General features: G+C 45.2%; 1 protein-coding gene across 1 annotated transcript; it reads left to right on the forward strand.

The window, feature by feature from the left end:
* LOC141424868 (uncharacterized) lies at positions 1–25,712 on the forward strand. The gene is made up of 6 exons (XM_074079542.1): positions 1–71; positions 232–372; positions 2,964–3,103; positions 3,246–3,373; positions 22,797–24,855; positions 25,605–25,712. Exons 1-6 carry the CDS (start codon positions 1–3, stop codon positions 25,607–25,609), a joined length of 2,544 nt encoding a protein of 847 aa, XP_073935643.1. The 3' UTR covers positions 25,610–25,712.
* Positions 25,713–26,302: the final 590 nt, after the last annotated feature.

Consider the following 26,302-nt stretch of genomic DNA (forward strand, 5'->3'; position numbering starts at 1 on the left):
ATGGTCCACAATCCTTTGAATCTGGGCTGTTTGGCACGGGAACCGGAGGCGGGCCAACTCGAGGAGGGCGAGTAGTTTGTTCTTGCCTAAATGGTTGGCTTGATGTAAATTAGAAAAAAGAGACAGTCCTAACTTTTCAGGAAGGATCAGCCACCCTTCAATATCATGATACCAGCCTTGCTGATTAGGCTCCAGGCATCGGTGATCTTGAATCCACTGTTTGTCTTCCAGGGTGTACTCGGGTCACGGTGGCAAGCACGGAAGCTCAGGCATGGGTAAGGTCAGTGCTAGGGTCGTGGAGGCCAAAGCAACATTTTGGGCTGCTTCGTCTGCACACCAGTTCGCCGTAGTTTCCAGAGTCTGGGCAGATTGGTGACCAGGAACATGTACTACTGCAACAGCTTGGGGCTTCTGCACCACAGTCAGTAGTCTCTGGATCTCCAGGAGGTTACGTAGCTCCTTTCCTTCCACTGTAATAAAACCCCTTTCCCGGTAGATGGCACCATGTACATGGACGGTGCTGAAAGCGTAACGGCTGTCAGTATAAACAGTCACTCATTTTCCCTCAGCCCGCTCGAGTGCCCCTGCCAACGCGATCAGTTTGGCCTTCTGGGCTGAGGTCCCCAGGGGCAACGGGGCACTCCAAATTATGCTCCCACCTTGGTCCACCACCACTGTGCCTTCCTTATGTACCCCATCCGAGACGAAGCTACTCCCATCTGTATACCATACCAGCTCACTGTTGGGTAGGGCTGAGTCCTGGAGATTGGGGCGCACTTGGGTGATTTCAGCTATGATCTCCTGACAGTCATGTAGAGGGGCTTCCAGGTCCGGATTTGGCAGCAAGGTGGCTGGGTTCAGAGAGGCTGGTTCAGAGAAGAGGATGTGGGGAGCATCCAGCAAAAGCCCTTGGTAATGAGTCAGTGGGGCATTGGTCATCCATCTACCTAGAGGGTGCTTTAGGACCCCCTCTACTGCATGGGGGGTTACCACCTTCAGATGCTGCCCAAAGGTGAGCTTATCCATATCCTTCACCATTAGGGCAACTGCCACTATGATCTGCAGGCATGGGGGCCAGCCCACTGCAACTGGGTCCAACCATTTGGATAAATAAGCAACTGGACACTTCCAGGGCCCTAGGCTCTGCATTAGTACCCCCTTCACTATCCCTTTCCTTTCATCCACAAAGAGGATGAAGGGCTTTAGAGGGTCTGGCAGTGCCAGGGCTGGGGCTCTCAGGAGGGTGGCCTTGAGCTCCTCAAAGGCCTTTTGTTGATCTGGCCCCCATGCCCAAGGGGCCTTGTCCTTAGTTGCCTCATATAAGGGTTTTGCCAGTTCAGCATAGCCCAATATCCACAGCCGGCAGTAGCCTGCCATTCCCCAAGAACTCGCGGACTTCTCGAGCTGAGGTGGGGACGGGGAGTCTGAGAATAGTTTCTTTCATAGCATTCGTCGACCATCTGGTCCCCTCTTTTAGTTCATACCCCAGGTAGGTGACTGTCTACAAATTTGAACCTTCTTTGCACTGGCCCGATAGCCCAACTTCCCCAGCTCCTGGAGGAGGTCTCCAGTGGCTTGACGGCACTCAGCTTCAGATGCAGCTGCCAGAAGCAAGTCATCTATATACTGCAAAAGTGTGATGAAACTATGGCTCTGGTGATATGAGTCCAGATCCTGATTAAGAGCCTCATTGAACAGAGTAGGGGAGTTTTTGAAACCTTGTGGAAGCCTAGTCCATGTTAGCTGTCTGGAGGTTCCCATATTTTCATCGTGCTACTCGAAGGCAAAAATGTGTTGACTGTTGGGTTCCAGGGCTATGCTAAAAAAAGCATCCTTCAAGTCCAGAGTAGTATACCAAACATGGGAGGGGGGCAAATGGCTCAGCAAGGTATAGGGATTGGGAAATGTGGGGTGGATGTCATTGATCCTCTTATTTACTTCCCTTAAATCTTGAACTGGCCTGTAGTCTTTCCCCCCAGGTTTCTTAATGGGGAGGAGTGGAGTGTTCCAAGCAGAACAGCAGGGCCGTAATAGTCCGGCCTCCAGGAGACAGTTAATATGAGGGGCAATCCCCCTCTGTGCCTCAGAAGACATGGGATACTGACAGACTCGGATGGGCTGAGCCTAAGCCTTGACAGTGGCTCAGTAGGTTTATTAAGGACTGAATATTGGGCCCCTGTGTCCACCATGCATCTCACGGGCTTCCCCTCCACATATATGGTTACCCAAGACTTGGGGAGGGGATCTGAGTCCCATCCACTCTAGTCATTGTCCATTCCGGCTAACAGGACCCAGGCGTCATTATTGGGCCTGCTATTTGGTCCCAGACTACCCTGGAGTTTGGGACATTCCTTTTTCCAGTGTCCATATTCCTTACAATAGGCACATTGTCCCTGGTCTAGCCTGGCTTGATCTCTTCAGGGACATGCTGGGCCGGTCCATCCAGGACTTGGTCCGGCCAGACCCTGGACTCCTGCTAGTAATATCTTAGCCATCTCCTTTTGCTGTTTCTTGTTTTCCTTACTCTGGTGTTCCCTGTCCTCCTTCTGAATCCTTTCTTGTAGTTCCTGATTCTATCCTCTCATTCTTCTGGGGTTTCTTGGGTGTTAAAAACCCTTTCGGCTACTTTCATCAGATCCCGGATGGTCATTTCCCCAAGTCCTTCCTGCTTATATAGTTTCTTCCTGATATCTGGGGCAGCCTGATTTATGAAGGACATTATCACTGCTGACTGATTCACCTCTGCTAGTGGGTCTAGAGGGGTATACTGTCTGTATGCATTGTAAAGATGCTCAAGGAATGCATCTGGGCTTTCATTCTCCCCCTGCATTACTGCCTTAACCTTAGTCAAATTGGTAGGGTGGCGAGCTGCTGCCCAGAGGCCTGCTATAGAGCCTGGCTGTAGACCCGAAGATGCTCCCTACCTTCTGCATCCCCATAGTCCCAGTTGGGTCTGTTTAAAGGAAAATGATCATCAATCAGGTTCAGCAGGGTGGTCGGTTGTCCATTGTTGCTGGGGACATTCTTTCTGGCTTCAGTGAGAATCCGCTCCTGTTCCTCAGTGGTGAACAGAGTCTTAAGGAGCTGCTGACAGTCACTCCAGGTGGGACTATGAGTATGCAAAATGGACTCAAACAAATCACTCAGGCCTCTAAGGTCCTCAGAAAAAGGAGGATTCTGGGCTTTCCAGTTATACAGGTCACTACTTGAAAAGGGCCAATACTGATAAGTGTGTCCCCCATCAGGACCAGCACCACCTAGGGCCCGCACTGGAAGGATGGGGGCCTCGGTGGAAGTGGAGGAGGGCTCCTCCTCTGGGGTTTCCTCTCACTGCCTATGGGGCCTGAGTTCCCTTGCTGGTCTGGAGACTGGGGTAGGGGGTGCAGACAGGGAAGCTGATGAGTGGGGAGGCTCAGGGGGGCCAGCTGCCTCTGGCTGGAGCGACACGGCAGCAGCATATGGCAGGGGATTTACTTCAAAATCTAAGTCTATCAAGGACGGATGGAGAATTGGTTCTTCTTGCAGAATAGGCCTCTTAGGAGAATTAACAGGAGTGGGGGTGTTCCCCAACATGGCCAGTATCGTAGGCTGGTCTGTAGGTGACTCATGAATAAATGGCTGCAGCCAGGAAGGAGGGTCCTCTACTAAAGTCTGCCACATAAGGATATAGGGATATTGATCAGGGTGGCCGTGAAGACCAGGTCTATTAATGACATCTTGGACCTTCTTAATCGTGTCCAAGGAGAAGGTACCTTGAGGAGGCCAGCCTACATTGAAGGTTGGCCATTCTGCTGAGCAAAGGGTGTCAAACTTACCTTTCTTAATCTCCACACCAAAATTGTGTCCCTTAGTGCAGATTTCTGAAAAATGACTCAGAAAAAGGGTCTTAGGAGGTACCTGAGCCTGTCCCATGATGATCAGAAGAAAGGGACAAAGGAGACAACAAAGAACAAGAGAGACAATTCCAGCAGAAAAACAAATTCACACAAGACTCTCTAACATGCACAAGTATTGGCCAGTCACAGGCATAATTCCATTCACACCAGGTTCAGGATCTTTACCCAAAGACCGCCCAAATAACATCCACTGAGATGTCGGCACGGTTCCTGACTGTCAGGGACATTTCCCACGACTTCCAATAGTGGAATCTCCAGGGCTGTAACCCCTTCCTTTAACTCAAGGAGAATTCTCAACCAAATTCAGAAAGGACTCTTAGTCCCTCCAAACAGAGGTGGCCAATCCTCCTTCCGTGGTCTTTCTCAACTAAACCTTGGTATTGGAGGCCGTTTGTTCCTCTCAGGGAGGGGCCAATCTCACTGGGGCCTCCAGGTGTTGGGGTCTGAGGTTGACCACCCTCCAAGAGGACAAAAAACACTCACAACAGTGTAAGCCACAGAGCGAGGTTTATTTCTAGCTAGCTGGAGTCCGAGTATTCACCTGATGCAGCGGGTTTCAACAAGGACCCCGCTGTAAAGTTCAAGCTGGTTTTATACCCTCTTAAGCATCAATCATAGTCACACGGCAATTCTCCATGGCCTTTGCGGTCACATATTTTTGACATGTCCCCCCCCATCCTGGTGGTGGGGTAAGATAACTTGTGCAAGATAAACACCCGGTGCCTCGACACAATGATTTACATACCATTTAGCATGATTAACCAGAAACAGTCCCTGTTCCCAGAAACCGCCCCAGCTCTTTGTTCCAGTAAATGGTGGCTCGGGTCACCCAAGTGTCATGTTTGTCATGGCCATTTTTAGGCTGAGTGGGCTGCAAGCCTCAAAGGTACCCTAACATTTGTACCCTAACATTTGTACCCTAACAGCAGGGGCTAAAATACTCCTCAGTGAGACTCGGCATGATCTGATTGGTTAGGATCTTATGGTTCATGCCGATTGGAGGTTGGGACAGAAGGAGGATTCAAGCTAGACTTGAGGCAGGACTGTGACCCTGGAAAACAGAAGCTTAAGGGTGCAGTAAGAACTGAAACCTATTGGTGCCATTATTGCCAACATTCCTCCCTTTTTTGTTTGTTAAGAAGGGGGGGCGTTGTGTTTGCTCTGGCTTCTTCGAGCTGGCAAAGGGTGGCGTAGGGGAAGGGAGGGTTAGTTGGCAAACAATGTTGGGGTGCTGAGCCTCATGATGGCATACACCCAGGCTCTGAAAATGAAGATTTCCTCTTCCCTGAAGTTGATGAAGGTCCCTTGTAGCCATAGGTCATAAAGAGTCTCGAGCCAATCCTCTGACTTCCACATGGTGGGTATCAGCCAACTATCCTCGTGTTTGGGAGAGGTTGGTATCCCTGGAGGTACAACTGGTTAAATTTTGATTAGCAATAGCAGACATGCAGTGTGATACAAGGGAGGAAGCTTAAGAACAGGAGAGCAAGAACATAGGCATTAGGATGGGCATTGGCCAGGAGAACCACTGTGAAATGTTGTTCCCTAGACAATTTCAAGAGTCCTCCAACTACAAAGAGAGAAATGGGTGGCCATACATTATCTAAGACCCAAATAGGAATATTAGAAGGAGCATAAAAAGTTGTCTGTTCAGGGACTACATACCTAGGGATCTAAATTCTGCAAAATCCTAAAACTACCAGGAAAGCTGTAAGCTGTCTTATGGTATGGGGGTTGGGAAACAGAAGATTAGGTTGATGCATTTATGACTCAGGGAGTGAGTCTGTCCCTTTAAGGCCACACCTAGATAGGTGACCTGTGGGAGGCAGGGGCAGTCAGGATTTAAGTGTAACACTCTTGGATAAAAGAGAGCTTTAGCTCATTATTTTATATAAATTGACACTTTTAACCTTTTAAATGTTTGTACCATATTCAGATAACACTGTTACAAGGTGGTCATTTAAGACACATAAGCAAATATGTAAATGAACTCTGATTTAGTAGTATTTAAAGCTTGACAAGATCAGCAGAAAACATGAATAATTTCTTTGATAAAATCTTTCTCTGTAATGGTTTTTTGTAGATATTACTCAGAGCATAACAATATTAAGATAACCTTGTTATTTTATAGATATAGAGGATTTGATTTTAGTTTGACATGACTCTAAAAATCTTTTAGGCAACTCTTAGATCATATTCAACTTTAACTTTATCACACATTGAAGCTTTTTTATTATACACTTTTCAAACTTACTCAGACCTTCATACAACATACTAAACCCTTTGATGGTTTGTCTTTATTCTTCCTATGTGAAACAATCTTTAGAACAAACCCTTCTTTACAAAATCCCTTCTCATCCAAAAAAATCATCCCTTTTTCCTTTAACTTCCCCAAAAATACATTTATTACCTATTTATATCCTTTCCATTTGTTTACTTTGTAACTTGTATTTTAAAATTAACTTTTATAAGAATTTTAAATTTATTATATTATAGGGGCTGGAGCAACTAATTAGTAGCTTGTTTTTAGGAATAGGCATAAGGCTTCATTGTCCCTCAGGCTTGGGGGGATATTGTTTTAGGTGTGGAAACTGTGAGTGATTTTTAAGTTTTATTTGCATAGGGATGGCCATCCTGGTTCATCCTACACTCATCTCATTAGTCCACACTGTGGAATCATCTTTTTTCCTGAAGGAGGGGGCAGCAGAGATAGCTGCCTGGGGGAATTTGAGCCTTTAATTGAGATAGTAAATCCTGTCCCATCAGGGACACTGGAGTTTTAGGTACTATGAGGAAAGAGTGACAGAAGAGGAGGTCTCCCCAAGAGCAGGCCAGAGGCCAGGTAAACTAGCACTCTAGGGGCTGGCCAGATTTGCCCCAAACAATAACTTTTGTCATTGGACCAGGGACCAGGAGAAAAAGGTAAAACAGAGAAATGGGCTCCACTGTCTAGGAGGAAAATGACCTTTTGTTTTCCTGCCATTATGGCTCCTCAACATTGATGCCAAGAACTAGAGTGTGGACAGGAGGCTGGGACCCATCAATACATAAGAGGTGGCACCTCACCTTCCATCTGGTGATGGGGGCACTTAGAACTCCAGTGGTTACCCTTGCAGAGGGCAGGGTCCTGGTTGGGGGCAGGGCTGTCCCCCCTTAAGCATTCTCTGCAGAAGTGCTCCTCCTGTCCACCACGGTAGCAAGTTCAGGATACAGGTCCCAGTCAGCTGGGGCCCTCTCTGAGAGCAGCAATGAGGCATGGTGTCTCTTATCTTTTTCTCTCCTGTTAGTAAGGTCCCAGACATACAGACATAGCCATAAATACAGACATGGCTAGCTGTATTACTTGGTTCAATGACTTTTCCCTTAAGCCACAGTCTGAGTTTTTTATGAATATCTGGGGCTAACTGTTAGAAATTTATCTTTGAGGAGAAACTCTCTCACCTGTGACTCTGTGTCCATCATGGTATGCTTTCTGATAACATCCTTAAGATGCTGTAGAAAGGTAAGAGGATTTTTTTTAGTTGTTGCTGTAAAGTAAAGTTGTTATTTTACATTGACACCTGACACTCTGGACAGCAGGTCTCTGAACTGTTCTGGGCCTCAGTTTCTTCCCTTGATTAATGAGGGATCTGGTCTAGGTTAAACTACGTTTTTCTTGGATTAGAAGGTAGAAATTTGTATAGGGGACCTCAGTTTACGTTTTTACTTTTATAGAAAAGGTCTAATTGGAGTATGGTATTGTAATTTAAGGAACCCAGTGAAGGCCACTTCTCTTGGTCACCCAAACCATACTGAGGCCAGGCCTCAGTACAAAGCTTCCAACATCTACCAGCCAGAACACTGGAAGATGCAGGTCCCATCTAGAAAGAACAAAGCATTATGGATCCTGTCTTTTAGCTAACATCAGGCAGCCTCTTTAATAAAGGCTACCTTTTTAACAAAGAAATCATTTGTAAAGTTAGAGAAGGGCATTCAGAGGGCATTTAAGGCCAATAACAGTGCCATATGGGACAACTAGTGTTAATATTTGGAGAGAAAAATTTATGCTGAGACCAAAGATATAGAAAATTCTAAATGAGAAGTTTAGAGACCACATGTCTATTTTGTTATTTCTGGAACTATAACCTTGAGCTAACAGTTGGCTTACAAGGGCTGGGTCTGATGCCCTGAGGTGTGAGGTGGGGCTAGGACTTGTACAAGGTGCCACTCCCTCCACACACACCTGGGACAAGTGACCCTGACTGCCTAGGCCTGATCCTGCAGCATGTCGCCCCTCCCCCCTTCCTGTGTACACTGTGCACATTTATTCTAGGGGAAGTGGTGGCAGGTCACAGCCATCACCACATATGGCTGGTGACCCAGGATATATTGGGTCTTTTCTATGGATTTTCTTAGCTATGGTTGGCATTTTTGCTGTGTCCAGGAGCCAGCATCCTGTGTACAGTTGTGCCTGTTTGCTTTCCCTCCTCCTCTTGTGGGGGTGGAGTTAGAGCGTAAGTGTGGAACCTGCAGGTTTTTGTAAACACTTTTTGTAAAGCAGCTGACTTAAAGTTACATTAGACTGAGAGGCCTGGCAAACTAGTTGGAATAACTTAAGTCATAAGGTACCATGCTACAGGTTTTTCATGGGAGGCAGGGTCCCATTAAGCCCAAGGAGGGGAAGGCAGACAGAGACAAAGGACACTTGGTGAGACCATGGAGGAGGCAGAAAGGTGAGCTGACATCTTAGGTAAGGAAGGGGAAAGCAGAGCCTGGAGGCATGACACACGCTTAAGGGGTTAACCACCACCTGTGTCTGTAGGTTGCTCCCATTGATTGGTATTGGCAGGCTTTCAGCAAAATGAAACCTCCACTCTCTGGTCGCTGAATAAATCTGGGGCTTGGTCTCAGCCCAGAGGAAGGGAGCATGAGCTCTCCAGAGCTGGAATCACCTTGAGGCCAGACTTGGCAAGGAGTGGCTTGCTTAACTCCATGACAGGGAAAGTTTTTCAGGAAGATAGGATGAGATAGGCATGGTAAGCAGTGGAAGAAGTCCACTTACATGGGGAAGGAGGAGGTTTGGGAGAGGAATTGGCTGATTTAGAAACTGGTTTACAGGCTAATAGAATCTGCACAGGGGAACAGAAAGTATAGAGGGAGGGTGTGAAGTCAGAGAGCCAGATTTAGATGGAGATATGAAAAGGCTTGGACATAATGGAATCTCTCCCCATCATCCCGATCACTCACAGTAATTATATAGGTCCCGTAAAAGGTTGGGATCTAAAGACCTGAAAGGGGGCCAGTGATTTTGGTTGTCTAAAGGATAGGTGGGCCAGATTTGAGTGTAAAAGTGGATTAAATTTTTGGTTTTATATCTGGAGTCAAACCCAAGGTGTCTAAATTATTGAGGCATCTCAGTGGGGAGTCAGATGGCAGAGAAGATGTAGAGGCACCCATTATGAGGGACCCGGTCCCAGAATGGGAGAGGAGGATATTATGTGCAGTGGAGCATCCCCATGAAGCACAAATATCCAAGAGAACACAAAACACATGAGAATCAGTCGTCACTGAGTTCAGGTGGTTTGCAGGCCAGAGGCTGGTGGCTTGGATTACCTAGGCCTAGGTTTTGTAGTGTCCCAGACCCTGTAAAATCCAAGCCCTGCGAAGAAGGGGATCCCTCTACCATCTGAGCCGCCCAGAGATAGCCCAAAGCAGGGGAAGTGTTCTAAAACCCCAGAGACACTGAAGGGAGAGACCACAATGGGAGCCCAATAGGGGTGTGTGGACTCACCAAAGAATGCCTGGTGTTGGATGCGAATGAGAGCGATCAGGAGGATGAGTTCTGGCCAGTCACATCCTCAGGGTGGTCGTGGGGTGAGTCGGAATGAGGGTCCCACCAGGATTAGTGGGGAGCCCCCATCTGAGTCATGGCACCAAGTTGTTGGAAATGTAGGGTCCAAAAGTGACCATGTGGAGAGGAGTGATCTGGCCAAGAGATTCTTTATTGCTGGGTGGGAGAGGGAGAGAGCCGAGAGAGAGAGGGGGAGGGCAGGGGCTTAAATACCCCTCAGTGAGACTTGGCATGATCTGATTGGTTAGGTTCTTATGGTTCATGCTTATTGGAGGTTGGGGCAGAAGGAGAATTCAAGCTAGACTTGAGGCAGGACCGTGACCCTGGAAAACAGAAGCTTAAGGATGCAGTAAGAACCGAAACCTATTGGCACCATTATTGCCAACAATAATGACCATCCTTGCAAAAATTACATGCATGTTTATGATTGTGTTATAAATTCAGAAGCCAAAGTTCTTGGAATAAAGGGAATATCAATTTTTGAAGTCTTTTGGTATATATTTCCAACAGGCCTGTACAAGGGTTAGCCAGGATCTACTCTCCCAGGCAGTGACATAGCAAGTGCAATGTGGCATGGGTGGTGAAAGGAGAGAGAGGAGAAGGAGATCAGAGAGGACACTTGAAGCTTAAGCCACAGAGGGCCTTGTAACTGATGTTGAGGGCTCTGATTTTTACCATGAGTGAAATGGGCAGCAGAGATGGGTTGGAAGCAGCCATAAAGTTTGAGATTTTTTTGGTTTTGGTTTTGCTTTTGCTTTTGCTTTTTCCTTTATTGTTGTGCTGGGTGGGGGCTCATTGTGGCTCTTAAAAGAGCTAATAGCAGTAGCAGGAAAACCAAGAAGAGGCACTGTTGTGTCAAGACAGTAAGCAGAAGTTCATTTCTGGATACAAACAAAGATAATGACAGCAGAATTTGCTGAATGAGAGAAAAAAATTGTTGAGGATAATTTCAAAGATTTGGGCATGAGAAAATGGGCAGAAAGATGTGTCATTTCCTGAGTTGAAGAAGACCATGGGTGGAACAGGTGCACTGAGGGAAATATCGGCCTTGTAGCTTAGCCAGGTGTAGTTTGAGAAGCAGGCAGCAGAAGGAGTAGTACTCTCTAGTGATTGTTCTGAACATGTCCTCAATTGTTTTTCCTTGAGTCACGATGATTATTTTCCCAAAAGTATTATTTTTATAAAAAGTAAATCATTGTTTGGGTGTAGTGACACACATTTGAAAACTCAGCTGCTCAGAAACAGAGGCAGGAGGATTTTGAGTCCAAAGCCAGGCTGGGCTGCCAAGCAAAATGCTGCCTCAAAAAAACAGAGATTAGGGCTGGACATGGTGGCAGAGGTTCTCAGCTGGTAGCCCAGCTACTTAGGAGGTGCAAATAGGTGGATCACAAGTTTGAGATTTGTTTAGGCCACATTAGTAAGATTCTGTCTCAAAAATAAAAGAAAAGCCTAACCAAACAAAAAAACCCATATCAAGTGATAGAGCACTGGGTTTGAGTCCAAGTGTTGAAAAAAATCAACTTTTTTAAATTAATGTAGTTTAATGTACAGAACTTTCTTTTTATTCTTTGTGTAAGTGATTAGTTCTTCTTGTATTAAAGGTTGTGAAACTTTCTTTTTCTTTATTAATCCTGCTAACAATTTGATATGTTCTTGTTTTTATAAGTAAGTCTGTATAGTATTTAATTTTTATCATTTTCTGTTTACAAATTTCTTAATTTTTGCTTTATGTTTATTTTTTTCCTATTATGTTTCCTTATACTCTCTTATTCCTTTCTAACTTTTTTCTTGAATACTTAGTTAATTTACTTTAATTACCATTGTTTAATAGTAATATTATCTATTATCTAATATTATCTACTGTGAATTTATGCACAATAAATGCTTTGGCAAGAACCCAGGCATTGTTTTATGCATACAGTTCTTGTTTTTGTACTTTGTTGTGGTTCTTGTACTTGTGAGTCTGATTTATCCTTATCCTTTTATCCGCATTTATTTAAGATATTGTATGTTTTTTAAACCAGAAGGGATATTTATTCCAACAAATGCATAGGTCTCAAATTATGACTCCTCTACTCTCTACTCTTTTTTTTTTTTTTAGCACTGAGCATGTAATCATTTTTATTTCCTTTTTCTTTTTTTAATTCATTTATTCACATGTACATACACTGTTTGGGTCATTTCTCTCCCCTACCCTCCACCCGCACCCTCTGCCTCCTTCCCCCACCCACCCCACTCCAGGCAGAACCTCTTCGGCCCTTATCTCTAATTTTGTTGAAGACAAGACATAAGCATAATAAGAAAGACAAAGTGTTTTTGCTAGTTGAGGATACCCATACAGAGAGATTCCTAGCATTGCTTCCATGTACAAATTTGTTATGACCTAAGTTGATTCATCTCTAACTGATCTTTACACTGGTTCCTGATCCCCTTTTTGCGTTGATCTCTGTCACTTTAAGGTTTCTGTAATTAGTTCCTCTGGAGTGGGGACATCAAACACTTTCATGTTTTGGGTTTACTACCTATCCCCATACCTTCCGAATGTGCTCTCCCCTCATCATGTGACCCAAGTCCAACAACATTGCTGCATTTGCACTAGATCTAAAGTGAGGGAGAACATACGATTTTTGGTCTTTTGAGCCTGGCTAACCTTGATCAGAATGATGTTCTCCAGTTCCATCCATTTACCTGTGAATGATAACATTTCATTCTTTTTCATGGCTGAGTAAAATTCCACTGTGTATAAATACCACATTTTCTTGATCTATTCATCAGTATTGGAGCATCTTGGTTGTTTCTATAACTTGGCTATGATGAATAGTGCTGCAATAAACATGGGTGTACAGATGCCTCTGTAATAACTTGTGTTGCATTCCTTTGGGCATATCCCCCAGAGTGGGATTGCTGGATCATATGGCAGATCTATATTTAGATTTTTAAGATGCCTCCAAATTTTTTCCTGAGTAGTTGCACCAGCTTGCATTCCCACCAGCAGTGTACAAAGCTTCCTTTTTCTCCACATCCTTGCCAAGACTTGTTGTTGGTGGTGTTTTTTATGATGGCTATTCTAACAGGGGTGAGGTAGAATCTTAGTGTGGTTTTGATTTGCATTTCCTTTATGGCTAGAGATGGTAAGCATTTTTTCATGTGTTTTTTTGGCCATTGAATTTCTCCCTTTGAGAAAGTTGTTTAGTTCACTTGCCCATTTCTTTATTGATTCGTCAATTTTGGGAGAGTTTAGTATCTTAAGTTCCCTGTATATTCTGTTTATCAGTCCTTTGTTTGATGTATAGCTGGTAAATATTTTCTCCCACTCTGTGAGTAATCTCTTCAGTTTAGAGACCATTTCTTTTGTTGTGCAAAAGCTTTTTAATTTTATGAAGACCCATTTGTCCATCCTTTCTCTTACTTGCCAGGCTGCTGGGGTTCTATTGAGGAAGTCCTTGCCTATACTATTACTTCCAGAGTGTTTCCTGCTCCTTCTTGTACTAACTTCAGTGTTTTGGGTCTGACATTAAGGTCCTTGATCCATTTTGAGTTGATACTAGTATAGGGTGATAAACATGGATCTAGTTTCAGTTTCTTGCAGACAGATAACCACTTTTCCCAGCAACATTTGTTGAAGAGGCTGTCTTTTCTCCATCATATATTTTTGGCACTTTTTTCAAAAATGTGGTGAGTATAGTTGTATGGTTTCATATCTGGGTCCTCTGTTCTGTTCCACTGGTCTTCATGTCTGTTGTTGTGCCAGTACCATCCTGGCTTTACTGCCATTATTTTGTAATATTCAATATGTATTTGTATGTGAATTTGTAATATGAAGTCGGGTATTGTGATACCTCCAGTATTGATTTTTTTACTGAGTATTGCCTTGGTTATTTGTGGTTTTTTGTGTTTCCAAATGAAATTAGGGTAGATTTTTCAAACTCTGTGATGAATGTCATTGGGATTTTGATGGAAATTGCATTAAACATGTAGATTGTTTTTGGTATTATAGCCATTTTTACTATGTTGATTCTACCAGTCCATGAGCATGGGAGATCTCTCCACCTTCTGTAGTCTTCCTCGATCTCTTTCTTTAGGGGTTTGTAGCTCTCCTTGTAGAGGTCATTCACATCCTTTGTTAAGTTTACTTCTATGTATTTGGTTTTTTTTGAGGTTATTGTGAATGGAATTGTTTCCATATATTCCTTCTCATTTTTTTTGTTGTTGGTGTATAGAAAAGCTAATGATTTTTATAAGTTGATTTTGTATCCTGCCACCTTGCTATGGCTGTTAATGGTGTCTAGGAGTTTTTGGGTCTTTAAGGTATAGGATCATATTATCTGCAAATAGTGATATTTTGACAGTTTCTTTACCTATTTGTGTTCCTTTTATTTCTTCTTCTTGCCTAATTGCTCTGGCTAGGAATTGCAGGACTATACTTTTGATGGGTTTACCTTTGTATGTTATTTGTTTTTTCTCTCTTACAGCCTTCAATATTCTTTCTCTAGTCTCTGTGCTTATTGTTTTAATGATAATATGCTGTGGGGTAGTTCTATTTTGGTCAAGTCTGTTTGGTGTCCTGGAGGCTTCCTGTACCTGAATGGGCATGGTTTTCTCTAGATTTGGGAAATTTTCTTTTATTATTTTGTTGATTATATTACTAATTCCTTTTGCTTGCACCTCTTCTTCTTCTTCTTCAATGTTCATGATTCTCAAGTTTGGTCTTTTGATGGGGTCAGTGAATTCTTGCATATTCCTTTCACAGGACTTGAGTTGTCTGACTCATAGTTCTTCAGTTTTTCCTTTAAGTACCATTTCATCTTTGAGTTCTGAGATTCTGTCTTCTGCTTGTTCTAGTCTGCTGGAGTGGCCTTCCATTGTGTTTTGTATTTCTGTTTCATTCTTTTTTCTGAAGTTTTTCATATTGTGGGTCACTTCTTCTTTAATATTGTCTTCAATATTGTCAATTTTCAACCTTAATTCATTTATCTCTCTACTTACAGTGTTTTCTGTTTCACTTTGGTGTTTATTTAGGGCTCCTATGATTTCATTTATTTGTTTTTGTGTTTTTTCACATTCTTTACTTTTGTTGTCTTGGAATTTCTTGAGCACCTCTTGTATGTTTTGGTTGACCATGTCTAGTAACATCTCTATGAAATTCTCATTGATTACTTGCAGAATTTCTTCTTTCAAGTTGTTCTTGTGGGCTTTGTTGGTTTCCTTGGTATAGTTTATCTTTGTTTTGTTGGAATCTGGATCTGGGTATCCATTTTCTTCATTTCCTTCTGAATCCTGCACTAATTTATTTTTGGGGCAAGAATGGTTTCCATCCCTTTTTCATCTTCCCACCATTCCACTTGGTACTGTTTCTGTCCCTGGTCTATGTGTAATTTAGTATTAGCTAACTTACAATAGTAAAATTAACAAAACCAAGAAAGAAGGAGAAAAAAGAAGAAAAAAAAGAAAGAGAAAAAAATGGAGAACCAAAGAAATCAACAGGGTGAGATGATGGACAATTAAGCAGCAAACAAGACAAACAAACACTTAATGAAAAGAAAAAAGAAAAAAAAAAGACCAAAAACCCCCAAAGTCCCTGGTTCAGAAACAGTAGAATTTCAGTTTTTATTGTTTTGATGTTACTCCTTTAGCATCAGTCCTGTTTGTCTGCATCTCCTAAGCAGGTTTGGAGCTGGCATCTGGTGGTGCTGGAGCTCTCCTGTGGCAGGTGGCAGCCAGCTTGCATGGCAGAGTCCAGCGGGCCTGCAGGGCAGAGGCCCAGTGGGCCAGCAAGTGGGCAGCAGCCCACTTTCCATGTATTGTGACATGGAGAAGATTTCCATGGCCTAGGGGTTCAGGGTGCCAAAGTTTCAGCTCTCCCTGGTGCTTTACCTCAGCCAAGCATGTCCCCATCATATCAGCAAGGTCCCCGATTCCTGGAGCTCACACAGTCTGCGTCTCTGTCCCAGTCACCATTTTCTCCTCTCAAGATATGGTTTATTATTTACAAATATACAAGTTGTTTGACTTTTATGCTGTAGTTTATTATTTTGATTTCTCTGAGCAATGATAAACAGGCTCCAAAAATTCTGTATTTTTTAGTGGTGAGTTTTGTATATTTTCAGTGTGTCTTAAGAAGAAGGCACATTAGCTGATGTGGGACTATTAGTGGCAGTAGTGGAGTCTGTGATCAGTAGACTTTCAAATTCTTTGTGTCCCACCAGGAAGAATCCAAGACAGAACACAGGGATGTTAATGGAGTTTATTAAAAGTTAGGGACGGGAAATACAAAAGAGAGCATGGTGGACCAGGTGGAATCTGGAGGCAGAGAGCATGTATCTCTTCTACTGGTGCTTTTAAAGCCTATGCTAACCTATGAGAAGAGAGGAACCAGGTGGTTTCCATCCAATAATCAATGAGTGGGGAAGGACATGGGTCATCCCTGGGTCAGGCATGGGAAATCTATAAACACATACAGTATTAAGTCATAAATTTTTTATGAGCCCTGAATTTTCCCTAATTCTAGCGTACCTCAGGGCAAGATACATTATCCATTTTATCAACTCTCACTAACTTTACTCTGAAATTAGTGAATACAGAGTAAGGGGGAGGTATTGGGAAGAATAGTAGAGGGGGGGTTAGACTAGTAAAGCACAATGTATTTACAGGTAAAATACAAAGGCAAAATCCCCACTCAACAATGAACAGACACTTAAACAATGAAGGACAGAAATGTAAAACAGGTCATGTTAAGGCAAGGACACTAGTGGGAGAGAGAGGGTAAAAGAAGAAGTTAAAGGAGAGTGAATAAGGTTGATGTATTTTTTATGTGTGTATGAATTTGGAGCATTGAAACTTGTTGAAGTTATTTTAAGATGGAGAATGCAGTATGAGGGAGAATAATGGTGGGGATGAGCCAAACCTGGGTATAATATATGTATGCATAGAAATGTCACAACAAAATTTCCTGTATAACTATACTAAAAAAAGTTTTTTTAAAAAAAGCATCATATTCTGATGCTGTATAAATGGAGATCTTTTCTTATTTCCCAGGTGTAATCAAAGATACTTGGCCTCACTTCCTCTTGAATTGGCATCTTCATCCTTCTAATGCTGATAATCTCAGAAATCTACTATGTTAAGCCCCTTTTCAACTTCAGAAGATTTTCTCCTCATTTTCTTGCCCAAGAAGCAGTACATATCAACATGGAAATGTTACAGTGAAACTCCCTGTACAACTATCTTAAATAAACAAAAATGTCTCTTTTCAAAAATGGACAACAGGAAGGTAAAACAGGTCCTGTCTGGGGTTTGGCACCAATGGGAGTGGTGAGAATATAAGGAAGGGGTATAGGATGGTGAATATTGTGGAAATACTATTTACTCATGTATGAAAATGGAAAAATGAGACCCACTGAAACTATTCTGGAAATTATCTCTGGGAGAGATAATAAAGAGGGGATGAGTTCAACAATGATATATTTAAGAACTTTTGAAAATGTCACACTGTACCTCCAGTACAACAATAACAAAAAAGAAATAAAATTTTTTTTAAAAAGATAAGTAAAAATTCAACCTTAAAAAAAAAAGGAAGCATAACCTTAAAATATTTTACTTATGATACTAGCCTTCAACAATACTACAGGGCATCAAACCTAACAAAACTAACACAAAATTTATCCTTGTATTTCCTTCTTGCTCTTCTTACTTTACCTACTCTCTTGGTAATTTTCCTTGAAATGAACAGGGAGTTTGCCTTCTGTTTCTTCTCTGTGCTTGGAATCTCTCTCTCTCTCTCTCTCTCTCTCTCTCTCTCTCTCTCTCTCTATATATATATATATATATATATATATATATGTGTGTGTGTGTGTGTGTGTGTGTGTGTGTGTGTGTGTGTATGTGTGTGTATATATACACATATATATGTATATATATATACACATATATATATATACATTAATGATGCTCCTCACTGTTCAGACCCCTTGATCTCCAGTCCTCTAACTGTGGCTTCTCTAAATGTGGGTATCTCTGATGTGCTGATAGTTTGTGAAAATCCCCATGCAATAAGCAGACCTGTGTTGTAGACACAGCACTGCTGGTTTGCCACATCCCTGGTTATCTCTACTCCAGAAGGTTATTTACTGAGTTGTGTTTGGTCATTTCAATTGTGAGAGAGGAATTAGGATTTTTGTAACCACTGTGGAAATCACCATTTAACTCCAAGGTCTGACACATTTCAGTAATGAGACACACACTTTGGAAAGAGATGGTAATTCTAGACTATCATGAAAGAAAGTAACATGGGGTGGGAGGGAAAATCAAGTTGTGTGTTTTAAGTAGATATCAGAATAAATTGAATAAAGGTCACACAGAAAGGCAGTATTTCAAAATTCCATGTCATTCACTATTTCTTATCACTTTCTTTTAATAGACTTTTACTAAGTGTTTTCTATATGCCAGATATTTTGAGACTTGTAGGAATTAAAAATAAAATATAAAAATTTGAAAAAGATAATTGATTTGTGCATAGCAAACATTTAAATAGCTGTTGTCATTGCAATTATTATTTGGGGGGGGGGTCTATGGATATTTGTAGCAGAAGAAATCATTTTCAGCCTAGACTGAAAGGATGTGAGAGAAGAAATTGCAAAAGTTTTATGGAAGATGTGAGTTGAGCAATGATGTGCTCATTTCTAAATAATGATGCACAGGCTCTAAAAATTCTGCTCTTTGCAATGCTGAATTTTGTGTATTTTATTGTAATTATTATATTTTGGGGGCTACAAATATCTGTAGAAGAACTCAGTATTTGAGTTATGTGTCCAAAGGGAACAGCTGCCCTCTACTTTACACCTGGTCCATTTGCACTGGATAGAACTCCCCCTGGCTTCTCTTGCAGGTTTGCTCTATAGACACTGAAACATTAGGTGTTAATTAAACTGTCCTTGAGTCACTTAGGTCAGAACACTTCTTATTTGACCTACTTTGTTGGTAATTTATTCCTTGAAATTGTTGGGTCTGGAGACCTAAGGCAGATGAGTGAGATCCCATCACCCTGGAGAGCCATATCATTCCTGCATCCTGAGGAGATGGAGGCCTGCATTTCTGCATCCTGAGAGGGAGTTGTAAACTACATTTCTGTATCCTAAAGGAAGATACAGGGTCTGATAGACCTGCCACAGGGCTGATGAGCAAAATGCTCTCATGAAGAGGAAGATAGCCTTGAAACAGGGTTGTAAAACATGGTAAACTGTCAATTAAAAGCTGTAACCTTGGACAGAGCTGTGAGGAATTGCTCATTAGAGCCATGCAAAAGTTTGGGACCAAGATGAAAGCCACCATGCAGAGATAAGCACCCATTCCTGCCTTCCTTTGTCTCCACTTGTAAATAAACTTTCCAAAGCGGGCCTCCCCTGCTGTTCTTATCTAAACCTTAGGTCTCTAACCCACTACTAGCCCTACTTTATGGGAGAGCACATTCCTTGTAACCTGATACCCTGCACTGCCTTTTAAATATCCTGTGACTCCTTTGTTCAGGGCTCAGACACAGGTACATGTCTGGGCCCACTGGCGTAAAATTAAAATCTGAGTTCTCCACTCCTCTGAGTGTTGCTTGGTTTCTCCTCTGACTATATTGCCACAACATCAAGATTGTTTCCTCGCCCCCAATGAAGGTGCAAACCAAACCAGTTCATCTGAGAAAGCCCACAAATCCATGGCCAATGAGAAAAACCCACTTAACTCAGAATTAGAACATCCATAAAAACCTCAGCCTTCACCTGAGCAGTGAGTTACAGGCTTCTGGTGAAAGGAATATGAGGTCTCAGCGGGCCCCAACCCCCTTGTTGGAGAAACCAGTACCAAACATCCCATGTAGATAAGATAAGCAATGAGGCAGGGCTCAGTTAGGGCATATAGAATGTGAGGAATGCAAGATGTGAGATACGAGCAAGATGTGAGATACGAGCAAGATGTGAGGTACGAGCAAGATGTGAAGTACGTGCAGGATGTGCTCTGCCTACTTGTCTAATGTTGATAACAAAAATATGCACGCCACTGCAGTCTATATAAGATTTCCCCCTAAGAGGCTCAGGGTCTTGCTTTCCTAACCGGTCCTGCGTGTCCGTGTGGGAGCTCGACCCTGGCTAGCCAGTCCAATAAACTCTGCTTTGTTGATTGCATTCACGCCTGGCTCTCTGTCTCTCGGGGGAATAGGATTCCGGGTCCTAACATTTGGAGGTTCCACCGAGATTTCATTTTCTCGAGAGACAGAACCTGCCTGCGAGAAAGCAGGGGCGATCCCAAGTCCTAGGCATTGGGAGGGGATCCCAGACCCTCATTTGGAGGAACTTGAGTGTTCCATTTGGGCCGCGGCGGGGATTCGGCCAATCCCCAGGGAGATTCATTCTGGGAATCTTGCAAGGAGGACCACAGGGTCCTATTGGGAGAGGCTTTCCTCTCATTTGGGCTCGAGCATTTTAGGAACCCTGGCGCCAGGTGAAGAACTAATTGAGCTAGTCGACCGACCACCCGTCAAGTGGACGCCTTTCGGCCTGATATCCCAGTTGGACGGTGAGGAGGTTGAATGGGGTGCGCACCAGTGTGAGAGAAGGACCGGTCCGAGCGAGTGCTGGAGAGTGTTGTGTGTGTGTGGAATTATTGTTGCCTTTACCCTTTTTGTTCTATCTCTCTTGGTGTTTGAGTCTCCTTCCACAATGGGACAGGGACAAACAACCCCAAAGTCTCTGATCCTTTCTCACTTTCCAGAAGTTAAAGAAAGGGCCTTAAATGCGGGTCTGGTCATCAAGAAAGGTAAGTTCGACACCTTTTGTTCTGCAGAGTGGCCCACCTTTGGAGTCGGGTGGCCCATTCAAGGTTCCCTCTCCCTAGACCTGATCACTAAGGTTAAAGCAGTCATTTTTCAGCCAGACAATCGAGGCCATCCAGACCAAGTTCCTTACATTTTGGTTTGGGAGGATCTGGTGAGGAACCCTCCCCCTTGGTTAACAGTTTTTCTGACCCACCCCTCCAGTTCGGCCCCCGGGGCTAAAACCCCAGTCACGCCCACCTTGATCATAAAGGAGGAGGAAAAACTTCCTCTTCCCACCTTGACCGGTCCTCAAATTAGGGCATCTCCTTCACCATCTCCGGTCTTACCAGAGAGTTCCCCCCTTTACCCATCCCTCGCAGGGGCAGAGGAAGATCGGCCGCCTCCATACGTGACTCCCCCTGGCCAAGCCAGTGCCCCGGAGGAGGAAATTTCCTCATCCTCCTCAACAGGACTGGCAGCAGGAGGAGGAATGGGTCGAAGACTTCGCCCCCGAGGGATCCGGGAAAGGGAGGGGGAAGACGGGCCCCCCTCATCAACACAGGGGGAGGAAACTGTCCCTACACTTCCAGTCCGGATGGTGGGCCAAGGGGGACCGGGAGGAGGGCAACAGTTTCAGTACTGGCCCTTCTCCTCCAGTGATCTATATAACTGGAGGACGCAGAACCCGCCCTTTTCTGAAGACCCCAAGTGTCTCATAGATCTCCTGGAGTCCATCATGCATACACACCGTCCCACTTGGGATGACTGTCATCAGCTGCTCAATACTCTTTTTACGACGGAGGAACGAGAGCGCATCCTCAACGAAGCGAGGAAGAACGTCTTGGGGGATAATGGGAGACCCACAACTCTCCAACCGGCCATAGACGAGGCTTTTCCCCTACGCCGCCCTAATTGGGATTTCGGGACCGCAGAAGGTAGGGAGCGTCTTCGGATCTACCGCCAGACTCTTATGGCCGGTCTCCGAGCGGCCGCTAGAAGGCCCACCAATTTTGCAAAAGTAAAAGCAGTCATTCAAGGGGAAAACGAAAGCCCAGCCGGTTTCTTAGAGCGCCTCCATGAGGCATACCGTCAGTACACCCCGATTGACCCTGAGGCGGACCTCCACCGGTCTGCTGTGGTACTCTCATTCATTAATCAGGCAGCTCCAGACATTAGGAGAAAACTCAATAAACAGGAAAACTTAGGGGAGATGACTATAAGGGAAATGCTACAGGTAGCAGAAAAAGTCTTTACCGCTAGGGAAACTCCAGAAGAAAGGGAGGAAAGACAGAGAAAGGAAGACAGGGAAGCCCAGGAGAAATTGAGAAAGGAGGACCGGGAGTTCCAGGCTAAGGAAAACCGAAAGCAACAGAGAGAAATGGCTCGTATTTTCCTAGCGGGTGTCCGGGACCAACCCAGAGGAGGGGGCCACGCCAGGACCCCGGATAAGGAACACTGTTTTTACTGTAAGGAAACGGGGCATTGGAAGAGAGAATGTCCTAAGTTAAAGGGAAGAAGAGGGTTTGGAAGGAGACCGGGGGAAAACAGGGAAAGGGAACGAGCAGTAGAGCAGGCCAGAGTCCTACTAGCCGGAGAAGAGGACTGAAGGAGACGGGGCTCAGACCCCCTCCCCGAGTCCTGGGTAACAATGCATGTGGAGGGGAAGCCGATGGGGTTCATGGTGGATACCGGCGCCCAATATTCGGTTTTAAACAAGGCACATGGACCTTTGAACAAGGCACGAACAAGTGTTGTTCAGGGGGCCACCGGTACGCAGTTATGTACATGGACTACCAAAAGAAAGGTGAACTTAGGAAAACACCAGGTCACACACTCCTTCTTGGTCGTCCCTGAGAGCCCCGCTCCCCTGCTCGGACGGGACCTACTCACCAAAATAGGGGCCCATATCCATTTTGAACCAGATGGAATAATTGTGACTGATCGAGAAGGGAGCCCGATTCATGTCTTGTCCCTATCATTGGCTGACGAGCATCGTCTGTTTGAGAGTCAACAGGAACCAGGAGGGGACATGACTCATTGGGTAAAAAGATTTCCCACGGCCTGGGCGGAGACTGCGGGAACCGGCCTCGCCAAACACCTCCTGCCCGTAGTTATACAATTGAAGGCTTCTGCTCTCCCCATTCGGGTGAAACAGTATCCTATGCCTGAGGAGGCCCGAAGAGGCATAGCCCCTCATATCCACAGGCTAATAAAGGAAGGAGTACTGCGACCTTGTCAGTCTGCCTGGAATACTCCTCTGCTCCCCGTCCGAAAGCCGGGAAGCGGGGACTATAGGCCTGTGCAAGACCTACGAAAGGTAAACGAGCGGACGGAGGACATTCATCCCACCGTTCCGAATCCCTATTCCTTGCTCAGCCACCTACCCCCCTCGCAAGTATGGTATACAACCCTTGATTTGAAAGATGCTTTCTCCAGCATTCCATTGTCAGAAATTAGTCAGCCGCTATTTGCTTTCGAATGGCAAGAAGATGGGGGCCAATCCGGACAGCTCACTTGGACCAGACTGCCGCAAGGATTTAAAAACTCTCCCACCCTGTTTAATGAGGCCCTGAGCCAGGACCTGGAACCTTTTCGTCGGAGCCACCCACGAGTCACTCTATTACAGTATGTTGATGACTTACTGTTAGCGGCAGAAACCCGAGAGGAGTGCATCAAGGCTACTGAACACCTGCTAACGGAATTAGGTGAGCTGGGGTATCGGGCAAGTGCCAAGAAAACTCACATCTGTAAAAGGTCAGTGACATATTTGGGTTATCGGATTGCAGATGGGGCAAGATGGCTGACTGATGCCATGAAACAGACTATTCTGGCTATCCCATCCCCGACATCCACTAGGGGGGTGAGAGAATTCCTGGGCTCCGCGGGGTTCTGTAGACTCTGGATTCCAGGATTTGCGGAAATAGCCAGACCCCTATATGAGGCCACCAAAGAAGCTCCAGATTGGAGTTGGGGAGAGAGAGAACAACAGGCCTTTGATCAGCTAAAAGACGCTCTTTTGCAGGCCCCTGCCTTAGCCTTGCCAGATCCTACAAGACCATTCACTCTGTTTGTAGATGAGAAAAAGGGGGTAGCCAAAGGAGTCTTGACCCAACAGCTAGGTCCCTGGAAGAGACCAGTGGCATACTTTTCCAAGAAATTAGACGCAGTAGCGGCAGGATGGCCCCCCTGCCTCCGCATCATAGCGGCCATTGCCGTGCTGGTGAGAGAAGCCGATAAACTAACCTTTGGACAGGCCCTCTGGGTAACGGCCCCTCACCCGGTGGAGGGAATCCTTAAACAACCCCCTGGGAAATGGATGACGAATGCCAGGCTCACCCACTACCAGGGGCTCTTGTTGGATTCCCCTCGGATCACATTCACAGATCCCGTAATCCTGAACCCTGCCACCTTGTTGCCTAACCCGGAACTGCAGACACCTGTCCATAACTGCAAAGAATTCCTCTCCGAAGTTACACAGGTACGGGCTGACCTAAAGGATACCCCCCTGTCCGGCTGCAAATTAAACTGGTACACGGATGGAAGCAGTTTTTTCCAAGATGGAGCCCGAAGGGCAGGGGCAGCTGTAGTCGACCAAGAAGGAAATACGGTATGGAGCAGCGCCCTCCCACCCGGAACATCAGCCCAAAAAGCGGAATTAATTGCCTTGGCAGAGGCCCTGGAGAGGGCAAAAGGAAAGCGAGTCAATATCTACACCGATAGCCGCTATGCTTTCGGTACCATCCATGTCCACGGGGCCATCTATCGCGAAAGAGGATTCCGCACAGCAGAAGGAAAACATCTAAAGAACCTAGCCGAAGTCCAGCGTCTATTAATGGCAGTGGAAAAACCGAAGGCAGTGGCAGTGATGTATGTCCCCGGCCACCAGTCTGCCAAGACGCCGGAAGCTGTCGGTAACAACAGAGCAGATCAAGAAGCAAAGAGAGTAGCAATGGTGAGTCCTCCCATGGAGACAGGGCAACCTTCCACGGTTGCGGCGATAGACGTGCCGGTCCCAGAGCTCCCTCCGCTACCCCCCCGACCAGAATACTCCACAGAGGATTTCACTTGGATGAGAGCCCACTCCCCCTTTAGAGAAGGGGAAGACGGATGGAAAAGCGACTTGGAAGGCAAGTTAATTCTGCCTGAAAAACTCGGACGATTCCTGTTGGCTAACTTACATAAGTCCACCCATTTGGGGCGGAGAAAATTACTAGACTTGTTGACATCTGCGCAGCTCCGATTTCCGAACCAGACCATAGCAGTCCGCCAAATTGTGGAAGATTGTGCCAGCTGCACAATCATGAAACCAGGACGAAGGGAGGGGCACCATACAGGTACTCGGGAATGGGGGAGGGCTCCGGGAAGAAGTTGGGAAGTGGATTTTACTGAGGTAAAACCGGGAAAGTTTGGGTACAAATATTTGCTGGTATTCATAGATACCTTTTCAGGCTGGGTGGAGGCTTTTCCTACAAAGAAGGAGACGAGTCAGGTAGTGGCAAAGGCTTTGCTAGAGGAAATCATACCCAGATATGGGGTGCCCGAGGCAATTGGGTCAGATAACGGTCCGGCTTTTGTTAGTAAGGTCCTGCAGGGACTAGCCCAGACTATGGGGGCCAATTGGAAGCTACATTGTGAATATAACCCCCAGAGCTCAGGGCAAGTAGAAAGGATGAATAGGACACTAAAGGAGACTTTAGCCAAATTGGCCCTGGAGACTGGCGGTGATTGGGTGACGCTCCTTCCCTTGGCCATCTTCCGAGTCCGGAACTCCCCCTATGTCCATGGGCTAACTCCCTTTGAGATCCTGTATGGGGCTCCACCCCCCATCATTCAGAGGACCTTAAGCCCAGAACTAGGTGATCTGGCCCCAAATTACCTGACCATGTTGCAGGCTTTAGCTAAAGTGCAACAACGGATTTGGCCCTTAATTCAAGCATACCACGCTGTTAAGAGGGACCCGGCTCCGGAACATGGCATAGTCCCGGGTGACATGGTATGGGTTAAAAGGCATCAGTCCAAAACCCTAGAGCCTAGATGGAAAGGGCCTTATGTTGTACTGTTTACTACCCCTACCGCCCTCAAGGTTGATGGCATCGGACCTTGGATCCACCACTCCCACGTGCGTCGAGCCAATCATCAAAAACAAGAAGGGGTCAAGGAGTGGACTGTACGGCGGCACCCAGACAACCCATTAAAGCTAAAGCTTTTGTGGCCCCGGGAACATGCAGAGCCTTCAGGAGCAGCCACGGATGGGGTGGCTGATCGCTCTGATCTTGCTCAATGCCCAGAGCGGGAGCCTCGCAGAAACCAACCCTCACCAGCCCTATAAGCAAACCTGGATACTCACCGATGGGGAGACTCATACCACCCTCAACGAGACTACTCGCACTGCCCCCATAGGAACTTGGTGGCCGGAGCTTCAGTTCTGCTTCAGAGACATCAATCCTGCCTACAAGTCTACTGCCCCGGAGTCAGCCCGACGTTATGGGTTTTATGCCTGCCCCGGCCACAAAAAGAACCAGGAATGTGGGGGGATACAATACTCCTTCTGTAGGTCATGGGCATGTGTCACATCCAATGATAGTGAATGGAAATGGGGGATATCAAAATCAGACCTAGTCAAATTTGCCTTTGTAAATGGGATATTAAGGGGGCACAGAATTCCAATACCCACCCATAAATGCCAGCCCACGGATCTAGATAGAATCAAGGTCACTTTCACTGAAACTGGCAAGAAGGACACCCCTGGGTGGATACAAGGTAAGGTATGGGGACTTGTAT

Source organism: Castor canadensis, chromosome 7, assembly GCF_047511655.1.
Source record: "Castor canadensis chromosome 7, mCasCan1.hap1v2, whole genome shotgun sequence".
Taxonomy (NCBI): Eukaryota; Metazoa; Chordata; class Mammalia; order Rodentia; family Castoridae; genus Castor; species Castor canadensis.

Excerpts from the sequence above, each read along its gene's own strand:
- LOC141424868 (XM_074079542.1), top strand. The coding sequence starts at position 1 with ATGGTCCACAATCCTTTGAATCTGGGCTGTTTGGCACGGGAACCGGAG. Across the intron at positions 373-2,963 it reads TCCAGAGTCTGGGCAGATTG|GAAAATGATCATCAATCAGG; the intron begins GTGACCAGGAAC and ends GTCTGTTTAAAG. Across the intron at positions 3,374-22,796 it reads TTGCTGGTCTGGAGACTGGG|CCGGGAAGCGGGGACTATAG; the intron begins GTAGGGGGTGCA and ends CCCGTCCGAAAG.